This window comes from Carassius carassius, chromosome 3 (assembly GCF_963082965.1).
Source record: "Carassius carassius chromosome 3, fCarCar2.1, whole genome shotgun sequence".
Lineage (NCBI taxonomy): Eukaryota > Metazoa > Chordata > Actinopteri > Cypriniformes > Cyprinidae > Carassius > Carassius carassius.
In genome coordinates this window covers 888,732-899,786 of record NC_081757.1, presented here as the reverse complement: position 1 = coordinate 899,786, position 11,055 = coordinate 888,732, and the positions used below count along the sequence as shown (strand labels likewise).

At 37.8% G+C, this 11,055-nt stretch overlaps 1 protein-coding gene across 1 annotated transcript; it reads right to left on the bottom strand.

Moving 5' to 3' along the window:
- Positions 1–6,377: 6,377 nt before the first annotated feature.
- LOC132115677 (macrophage mannose receptor 1-like) lies at positions 6,378–9,897 on the bottom strand. Its single transcript, XM_059524092.1, has 5 exons — positions 9,795–9,897; positions 9,581–9,619; positions 9,117–9,488; positions 7,836–8,183; positions 6,378–6,754 (listed from the first exon to the last, which is right to left on the bottom strand). The coding sequence occupies exons 2-5, from the start codon at positions 9,615–9,617 to the stop codon at positions 6,384–6,386; spliced, it is 1,128 nt and encodes a 375-aa protein (XP_059380075.1). The 5' UTR covers positions 9,618–9,619; positions 9,795–9,897; the 3' UTR covers positions 6,378–6,383.
- Positions 9,898–11,055: the final 1,158 nt, after the last annotated feature.

The window sequence follows — 11,055 nt, the reverse complement described above, 5'->3', positions numbered from 1 at the left end:
ATGTCTACTACATCTGAATCTAGATCGGTCTCTGCCAAAAGGAGATGCATTAACGAGAACACAAGTGTACTATTTATGGAGGCTATATCTTTAACACCAAGCATTTCTGCAGACTCTGTTGATATTCTCCTTGATTTGTTTAACTCAAAAGTTAAGAATGTTATTGATGATATTGCTCCAATCATAGTCAGTAAGAAAACAAACAGACAGAAATCAGTTTGGAGAAGATTCAGATTATGAAAAGACAATGCAGAAAAGCAGAGCGGATGTGGCGGAAGACAAAACTTGAAATTCACTATAGCATCTATAAAGACAGCCTTCATGCTTTTAATGTGGAACTAGCAACAGCTAAAAAGAATTTCTTCTCAAACCTTATAAACAGTAACTTAAAACTCGTACTCTTTTTGCCACTGTTGAGAGACTGACAACCCCCCCCCCCCCAAGTCAGATTCCCAATGAAATGCTCTCAGACAGCGAATGCAATGAGTTTGCTTCCTTCTTTTCTGAGAAGATCATCAATATCAGGAAGGCGATTGGCACATCCTCAAGTAATGCAGAGGTCAGACAAATTCGCCACAATATCAAAAAGATACTATGTCTATTTTTATAGCAATTGAAAGCAAAAATTTGGAAGAAATAGCGCAGCACCTAAAATCTTGACACACTTCCCACATTTCTTTTTTTTCAAAAGTGTGCTCAAGAAATTTTTTACTAGGAGCAACTCTTAGCACTAAGCTTTTCATTTATTAAACTTTTTTATTATATTTTACATTCCACAAAGATGCCTACTAAATCACGGTTATTATTTATTTTTTGTACAATTCAAGATATATTATTAATATTCCCGTATTTATACACATCACAAAATATATCACAGAAAAAAATATATTGTTATAATATATATAGTGTTCCTGTAGCTCAATTGGTAAAGCATTGCGTTATCAAGCGTTGGGGGTTCGATTCCCCGGGAACACATGATAGGTAAAAATTGATAGCCTGAATAAGTCGCTTTGGATAAAATTTAATTATAATTTAATTTAATATTGCAATGTCAGTTTTTTTTCCAATATTGTGCAGCCCTATTGGTAATTAATATTGCTATTTTAATATAACTCATGAGATATGGGAAATACAGTTGAAAATGGACTTTGCTTTTTCATTTTAAATTTGCGTTTGCATTATGTCACAATTTTGTGTCCACATTTGGAAAACAGTTTAAAAGTACAATCTACAATTCCTTTAAAAAAATGTCCGGAATATCCTTCCATAGGCTTGATTACAAAAGTGGCCAAAATGGTGCCATACATAGAAATCATCTGGGGTCTCATTTATAAAACTATGCGTAGGATCTTTACTAAAAGTTTACGTGCGCCCAAAAGCCAAAAATGGCGTACGCCAAAAAATATTCCGATTTATAAAACCGTGCGTACGCACACCTGTAAGCAATGTTCCCTTTATAAATCACAGATCACCCGCAGATGTGCGTACGTGAACCAGCCTCATATCCCGCCCTGTACACGCCCATTTTTAACCATAAATAGTCAATGCAAATCACCTCATGATTGCTGATCAGCATGTAAATGAGTGGAATCCCATATATACCTGGAAAACTGGCATGCGACCCGCCAATTAATTAATCCAAGAAAGTGAAAACGTGCATTTCTGTTAGCCTAATTTTAATAATGGCGACAGGTGAGAAAAGAGGAAAAAAACGTAATTTCTCAGATACTGAGATTGAAACACTTGTAGGGGAGGTGGAGGCTCGGAAAACTGTGTTATTTGGTGGCCACAGCAGTGGGGTCACTAATAAAAAGAAGCAGTGCGAGTGGCAAAGTATTGCTTCTGCCGTCAATTGTGTCAGTGGGACAGAACGGACAGTTGCAGAATTAAAGAAAAAATGGTCCGACCTGAAAGTATACAAATTTTTTTTTTACCAACATATTACATTAGTGTTTTATTAGGCTATATACCTATATAAATAGCAATATTGATTTTCAAAAAGTTTTATTTACATGTGCTTACAGTATGCAAAATATGTGAAATAAAGATTCTCATTCATTCAAGGTGGAGGCAAAGAGAAAACTGTCCTCCCACCGCCAGAGCGTGGCTGCAACTGGTGGGGGCCCATGTACAGCTGATCTCACATCAGTGGACCGCAAAATCGCGGCTATAATTGGGGAGGTCAGCGTGTGTGGTATTGTGTCGGAAAAGGAGGGAGACACTGACGTGACTGAAACCACAGAGGAGCAAGGTTAAACCGATTTTTATTCATTAACGCTGTACATTTGAGTGTGTGGGGTGATAAATGGATAAATGTTGCCAATTGTTTGTCCTCCAGTCCTTCCGGAGTCTGAAGCTGTAAATGAACAGGAGGTTCAGGGTGAGGGGTTCTCAGATGCAGATGCACAGCGTCCGGCTCAAAGCAGTGCCCCTTCTGCGTCTGGCACGTCCAAAAGTGGTCGGGTACTCACTGACGCAGTCCTGCAGTTACAGCGAGAGACAATAAACGCTGTCAACAGGGTTGCAGATGAGCTACGGCAGATGAGAGAAGTGATGCAAGAAATTGCACAATCATTAAAAGATGCAGTTAAAACATGAACCTTGAGTTTTGTCTTTCTTTACAAACGCCGCATGACATCCTCACGGATTCTTGCACCTCGTTGATATCCCTCTTGTCGGCCAGGGGGCTGTGGCTCGGGGTCGTAATGCTGGGGTAGAGGGAGATCAGGAGGGAGAGGAATACCGTTTCTCAGTGCTATATTGTGCAAAACACCACACGCCCTGACAATCTTGCACACTTTTGCTGGATGGTATAAAAGTCTGCCACCCGAGGCATCCAGAGCACGCCATCTGCATTTCAGGATGCCGATGGCACGCTCCACAACTGCGCGGGCACGAGAGTGGACCTCGTTATAATGAGTTTCCTCTGCGCTCTGCGGGTTTAAAAATGGGGTGAGGAGCCAGCGTCTCAGGGGGTAGCCACTGTCGCCTGCAGGTTATAATTATATTAAAACAAAATTGTTACAGTTTCTACTTTTTAATATTGTTAAACTCACCAAGAAGCCAGCCATCACGTACTGCGCCTGCATTTAGTCTGTTCCCTACACTGCTATGTGTCAAGATAAAGGAATCATGTGTTGAACCAGGCCAGCGTGCCACAATGTTTGTGAGGGTCATGTTGGAGTCACATATGATTTGCACATTAATAGAATGCACATGCTTTCTATTAACATAAGCAAATTCATTTTCAGATGGTGCCCTTATAGCAACATGAGTGCAGTCAATTGCGCCGATTACATTTGGGAAACCAGACATTGCTGCAAATTGCGTTTTAATTTCGGCCTGTTCTCGCACAGTGTAGGGGAACCTGATGTATCGACTAACCATATTAAGTATACCATTTAAAACGACAGATATTATGGCACTCAGGGACGGCTGTGATATACCAGACCTATAGGGTGAGATGATAGATTCCAATAGAATTATTTCATATACAAAAAGGTCTTAGAGACAAATTTGAGGATTACTTATAGTTTTTTTATATTATTAATTTACCTGTCTGCCAATTCCCGCTGGAAACAGCCGGTTGCCAAGAACCCCAGAGTGGTGAGGACTTGTATTTGGACTGGGATGGCATGGTTCCGGCGTGTTGCCCTCTCTAATACTGGACCCAATTCAGCACATAGATCCAAGAGCACAGCTCTAGGGAATCTAAATCGGCTTATTAGCCAGTCATCATCATGGGCCAGGAAATCATCATGGTCCCTGAAAACTCGTTCTCTCCTTATTCTGCCATTAGCGTAATCCTCCAACAGTGCCAGGAGTGCCATCATGAAGCATTACATACCCGGGTCACCGGAGAATTTATATGTTTCTAGCAAATAGACTGATCGTTAACACCTTGACAAAATCACTTAATTAATTTGTGGGCGAAAATTTAAGACGAAAATGTTATAGTGAACACATGCTTCTTGACGGTTTTGTAATGAACACCGTAATAGTTAGGACCGATGATGAGTAGCGATTGTGCTTCATGACTGTATTTGCAGACTTTGACATTTTATGATATAGGCTATGTACATTAAGGAAAATATTTCCTTTTTACACTGTGTTCTGCAGTTCTCTAATAAAAGGGTATTTCATGCTATTCTGTAGGCTATCACATGTATCGCGCCATGTCCTCCTGTGCTCCCGTTGTGGACAATGTGACTGTAAGGCAGCGCTGATTATTATTTTATTTTACTTTTAATACATTTTGAATTACGTTTGGATTTTACTAGATGTATATAGCCTAAAACAATCGGCACAAATAACACTGTTGGATTTAATCTTCATGATAATGTGGATATAACGTATGAAATGGAGTGAAAATTAAATGTCATTAATTCTTATAATCGTTCTTCTCACATTTATTTTCTACAATCTAACTTCAGTTCACGACCTCACCATCGGTGTCGCCAATTCCCTTTGTCTCCAGAATGTGCGTACGCACGGCTCAAAGTTTGCTTAAAGGTGCGCACATTCTCCCGTCAAGTTTGTTTTTTATAGATCACAACCTTTGCGTGGGAACTGGCGTACGTACGTTTCCAGCCCCGTTTTGTGCGTACGCACGCTTTATAAATGAGGCCCCTGGTGTTTGTTTTCAGTGCACTGTATTTGTGTTGAAGGGAATGAGACTAGACAACTAGGTAAGTCTTTCACACCCTCCTTACAATGCATGAATGTCTGAATGTTTTATCAAGAGGACAGAAAATACTATTAGAGTTATATGAAAGCTGCCAGTATTCAAGGATCATTCAACAACACGATATTGACATCCTGGTCTGTGGTTAAATGTTGACTTTATCTTATATCTCCTCATTTGTGTTTTCCGTTGCTGCCCGCTCATGACGTCAATGAACAACAAAGTGTTTCTCTGTCAAACCCTGAAACAGATGAACTTAACCATGAACTATTAAGACATACATGTATATTATTATTTTTTTTAATATTCAGGGGTTCAGACACCAACATAACCTTTCTGTGTTTTTGATTCAGCCCTAAAAGTAAGATTAACCCCTTAACTGTCACTCACGTTTTTGAACATAGACTTTATAGTGCACGATCCAAACTTAAATTTGTATAATTCATGAATGAAAACATTTTGTAACATGATTTTAATGTACCGTTTACATGGTAATGCAATGTCTGATTTTAAAATGGGTTTTAAAGGATGAATTTTGAGATTTTCAGTTTTCAGTTGATATATAATTTCTGATGATTTCTAAAACGTGACAACAACAAAGAAGTCTTTTTTTAAAACAAAGGTCAAAACTCCTGTTATAATGTAGATTTTTGAGGGTGCACTCTTGTCATAAATTAATCTACTACTTTTCCTACATAATTTTTAACAAAATAACATTGGTGCAATATATATTTGGGAGTCTTAGACCTTTCCAACGATGTATAGTTTGTCAAGATTAGATTAAATTTAATTGTAATATAGTGAAGTAAACATAGGCGTCCCATATTCGGGATGGGGTGACAGTTAAATTAAAACAGATTCGGACGAGTTTTCAGACACCAGGACAATAACCATGATGGGAGTTGAACAAATTTACGGTTATGGGATTAGTTTTGAGTTGACAAACCCAAACCAATCCAGCTAGGCTTTGTTTGTACCATGATAGTGATCATCATCTGTCAGATCAAGCTTTGATCCTGAGTTCATGGAGCCAAACAAAAGACATTGTATACCGTACCTTCACCTCTTCATTTCCAACAATAAACCTGGATTCATTCTGCTGAGAAACAGAGCTCACACAATCTCAGTCAAAAAGTGTTTACTAAAGTTACCGTACATTTATAATACATAAAATATTTAAGTATAAGAGAGAAGTAGCCACACCATCATACCAAAAATAAAAATAAAAAAACTCAAAACACATAAAAAACATATTATATTATTCCGTCACATTGATTAATTTAATTTTACTTTGATGAGAACACATTTTCTCATTATTAAACTAAAAGAAAACAGTACAACAATTTATCTAATGATATAAATATGATGTGCTTATGGACCCCTAATAAAAAATATAAACTGGCTGATGAATGTCTCAAAATTCTGCCGTTACTGAATAACACAAAAGTACATTTTGAAAGAGTTTGTAAAAGCAAACACATTAAAAACATCAGTTCTAACTGTATACCAAACACCACCTACACGGATTCATCCACCTGGAGAAATACAGACCATCTACACTTCACAGCACAATAATATATTACTGAAAGATTGCATGAACTATGTATATAACATTATCTATAGAAAAATAGTATACATGTATTTCACACCTTGAAAGAGGAAGATAATGGAAATAAACATTCAGGCATTCACATGTTCTTTACTCTTCATAAGTTGTGCAGATGAAGTTGAGTTTGTGAGTCTCAGGAAGGCTGATCCAGCGCTGATCTCCTCCAGACTGAACTGCTCCAGATCTCACTGTGTGTTCACAGTCCTCCTCTGATGTGCCGTTCCCTGGAGCCCAGTTCTGATAGCACACGGTAACTTCACTCACCCAGAACCAGATGCCCGAAATACAGGAGTGACGTAAACCCAACCACACTTCCGCAGTAGACGCACGTTTAACCACGTTCATCACACGACGCTGCATCTCTTCTGAATGAACCGAGACCAGATCCACATGATTCTGTCTGCAGTATCTCAGAGCTTCAGGCCACGTCACATTCTCTCGGATCACAATCAGTTCAGGATCTGCAGATAAAACCAGCACAAGCAGAAACTAGAGAGAGACTGATCAAAAACAACATGCAGAACAAACACTAGGGATGAATTTGTCATGTCAGACATGTAGAGTGAACTTTAAGAGATCTGGAGGTGATGATGGTGTCAGGATCCTGCCCTGCCATCAACAGTGTCTGAGCTATCTTTGATTAATGTGTCTCTGTTTATTTTGTGTCTGAGCACATTGTTGTGTATTTGTTTATGTTGGCCGTGTGCTCCTCTTGTCCTGCCTCCTCATTTTCAATCACAACACCCCCTTGTTTAGTCCTTGTTTGTCTAATTGTGTTCACCTGATCCTTGTGTGCTCTGCTCCCTTTATCTTGTGCTCATTGTCCTCTGATCTTTGCTGGTTTGTTTTGTGTGTGCAGTCTCTTGCTTGCATATTTAGTCTTGTTATACTCTTTATTCAGTATATTGCATCTTGTTTAGTTCTCTCTTGTTTTTCTAGTTTTTGTTTGTTTCCGTCTGTAGCCTATAGTCTAGTTCCAGTCTTTGTGGTTTAGTTTTTATTTTAGTTCTCAAATTTATTTTTATTTTTTCAGTTTTCAGCAAGGTTGCTGTCTTTTTTTATTTTTGTTTGTAGTTCTAGTTATTCCTAGCTGCTTCCAATCGTTATCCTATAGTATTTTATTTTTGTATTTATTTTAACTTTTGTTTTTCTTTTAAGTTTTTTCTCCCTAGGCATTGGTTTGCTCTTGATCTGTCTATCTCTAGTCTCTCCTGTTGTATTGTCTGTGTTGGTCCTCCCTGGTCGCTGGTTCTTCTGACCTGACAGACATTTTGGTGCTTCAAGAGTTCCCATCAACAGGTTCAAGCCTGTGGTTCCTTGAGCTGTTACCAGGTCTCCTTTTGCCACAGAGTCTGAAGCTACCTCTATCCGACCAGCCTGTTCTCCTGTCGTGTGTCTGCCCTATTGTGTGGACTGTCTTACTGCCTCATCGGTTTGTGTTCTCACTCTTGTTTATAAACTGTTCTCCCTGTTAATTCTTCATCTGGGTCCTCCCTTGCCAAACCATGACCGATGGAGTGTGTGTTGTGAAGATCTACTCACCTTCATAACACACAAAAGGATATTGATTGGTGCAAGAGATGTCATTCCATTTCCCCTGAGCATTCAGTTTGACAGCTGCACAGTTTTCATTTCCTCCATTATTATCAGGTTCAGCAGTGTCCCAGTCTCTGAATGAAGAATCACTCTGATCTGACCACTGCCATGAGTCTCTGAACAGACCGATCCAGATCCGTGATCCTGATAAATATCTGTCACTAATGAACTGCTGAACCTGTTGATTCTCGTTCTGGTTCCTCACACTGACCAGATCAATGTGATTCTGTCTGCAGTAACTCTGAGCATCTCTCCAACTCTTCAGCTGATTGACTAAGACAAGTTCTGTGATTGCTTTAAGAAAACAGATGAAAACAGATTCATCAATCAGTTTGTTCATTATTCTTAAGATGCTTCATGGTTATCATCAGAAACGCATCATTTAAAGACTGATTTTGTGTTGAGATCCTGAAAGCTGAATGTATCGCATCAGTTCAGGTGGTCAGACTGTAGCTAATTGATCACAAATATGTATTTGTTTTGAAACATCTACTTAAAAAGACTCTTCTGAGGATAAAAATCTCAAAACTAAATATTGTAATATTTGTTTTGTTCGTAAACATCAAGAAGAGGCAGAATTCCATTCAGTAATGTCCAAAACTGATGACCGGAGATGTTATTAGTTATTAATGACCCTACATGTTTGATTAAACCATTAAAATTATATTGTTTTATATTTTTCAAAATATAAAACCATTATATATATATATATATATATATATATATATATATATATAGTTGCAAAATATTTAACAAAGTTTAAATAATATTTGAATAAAGGGTTTTGTTGATTTCCTACGCCAGACATCCCTGTTGACCGATTACATTTATCAATTACATAATTAAATGTATAAAGAAATTATGAATTATTCTCTCTCTCTCTCCAGGCCAACATTAGTTTGTCTCTACAGAAACTGACTTCTGGTGGTTTATATGTACAGTATGACCACATTAAAATGTAGAAGTGATTAGTATTGTGTCAGAACGGTGTACAGCAGTGGCCAACATCTGTTCTGGAGAGTCACAGTCCTGCAGAGTTTCACTCCAACCCTAATCAAACACACCAGAACCAGCAAATCAAGTTCTTCAGGATCAGCTGATAATCACAAGCTGAAGCAGGTTGGATAGAAACTTCACAGGGCAGTGGACCTCCAGGTGCAGGGTCAAAAACTCTATGCTTCTTTTTATACATTAATGTTTGTTGCCATTGTAGGGAGATGCACTTACTGTTATTGGAGGAATTGCAAATACAACTTCGGTACATATTACATTCCACAGCATACCATTGTCCACCTGACATCATAACACATTCTTTTTCATCACCAAGATTTGGTTTTCCAGTAGCCCAGTTCAGATAGAGCGCAGGTTCACCTGAAGACCAGTGCCATTCATCACGACCCGTCTTCTGAAGCCCAATCCAGATTTTCTGAACACTTCCATCATTCACACTCTTCTTCAGCTCGTTCGTGTCGTTCATGTTGTCAGCGGTGGCCAGATCTGTGTATTTCTCTCTGCAGTATCTCTGAGCTTCAGTCCAGGTCTTGTTCTCATTTATAAAGTGATACTGACGCTGAACACATTCAGATACGGAGCAGAGAACTGTGAAAGAGAGACGCTGCTTTAATGCTTTTCATAACAGGATCAAACCTAATGAAACTAGAGATCATGAATAAAACCACAAACACACTCACCAATGAGAAGAAGAATGAAATACAGAGTTTGGTCCATTTCTGAGGAAGAAATGCATTAAAAACTCAAATACACTCATTTTCATCTTAGAGTAAAACATTATGATTTTTTTTTTTAAATAACATATTAGCAGCATAAGATTCACACCAAATCAGATAATATTAACCTCTCAAAATCTAATTCTATTTAAAGAATTAACTTATGAGTTATTCTTACTTTAGAGGTTGTGTTTCTGTCCTGAGTCTGATGTTTCTGTCCTCAGCTTCAAACAGATGATTATTATATCTGCTCTCATCACTCATTCAGCGTCACATTATTTGTTTACTAGTCTATAAACCCTATTTCATATTCACTTCCTCTATATTTGTGTATTGGTCCATCTCTTTCCATTCATTTCCATACTGACATCTGTGTCAGTCAGTATCAGGCAATATGAAAATGAACCTTATTTAACAGAATTACATATTTATGAACGTTCTTAATTTACATTTTGACACTTAAAACTAATGGCTATTATAATATTATAGCTTCATTCAGTTTGAAATGCATTTTTATTTTACTGTTGAGTCACAGATGGTGGTTTTTAAAACAAACGCCCCACAGATGATCTGACTGATGAGGGCTGAGTTCATTAGTGAAGACAGGTGATACTGACAGCCTTTAAAACCTCTGTTTAAAGCTCCAGTGTGAGATAAACAAGCATAAACAATGAGTGTATTATTTTAGTCACATTTGATTAAATGTCAGTCAGTCTCATTAATTTGTTCATTTTATTGCAGAAAAGTTTGACTGTAAATGTGTCTCAATTCAAAGGTCCAATGCCTCGAAGTCCACAAAGATTGAACTTGACGTTGTTAAACGAGGCTGTCTACTTCCTGTTTGCATCACCAGCTTTTCCGCCATCCTCTAAATGTTTACTGTAAAAACTGCTTACGCAACACATTCTCACTCCTAACTCATTGACACATGGACAGGACCCTTTGGCATCATTTTTCGAAACACATGAGTATTGTTTTAGCATTACATTTCAACATGCAGGGTACTCCATTCTTTTCAGTTGTTTGTCTTAGTTTAATGATTTGCATGCATTTAAAAAAAAAAAAAGAAAATAAATAATTAAATATAAATTTATACTTTCACTGGAACACAACCCCAGCCCTACCCTAAATCTATAACTACTGAACAATATAAAATACAATAGGAAAATAAAAGTACAGTCACAGGTATTTGCAAAAACTGGCGTAAATAAAACTGTTGAAACTATTTACATGAAAATTACACCTCAACATATATGAACATTACTATTATTTAGCTTGGGTTATACTAATTTATCTTACTTTGTTGGAACAGCAGCTACACTAATTATTTCTCTATTTATTTCTCTGTTTTGCCACAGGATTTACACAAGCTCCAGTCTGGATCCAGAACACCTGAGAAGAGATGAAGCTGATCCTCAGAGGACCTCAGATGATGCTCA

Coding starts and splice junctions, on each gene's coding strand:
- LOC132115677 (XM_059524092.1), bottom strand. CDS start 9,617: ATGGACCAAACTCTGTATTTCATTCTTCTTCTCATTG. Junction 9,489..9,580: donor TTTCATTCTTCTTCTCATTG/GTGAGTGTGTTT, acceptor TCTCTTTCACAG/TTCTCTGCTCCGTATCTGAA. Junction 6,755..7,835: donor TCCTTTTGTGTGTTATGAAG/GTGAGTAGATCT, acceptor TTTTATCTGCAG/ATCCTGAACTGATTGTGATC.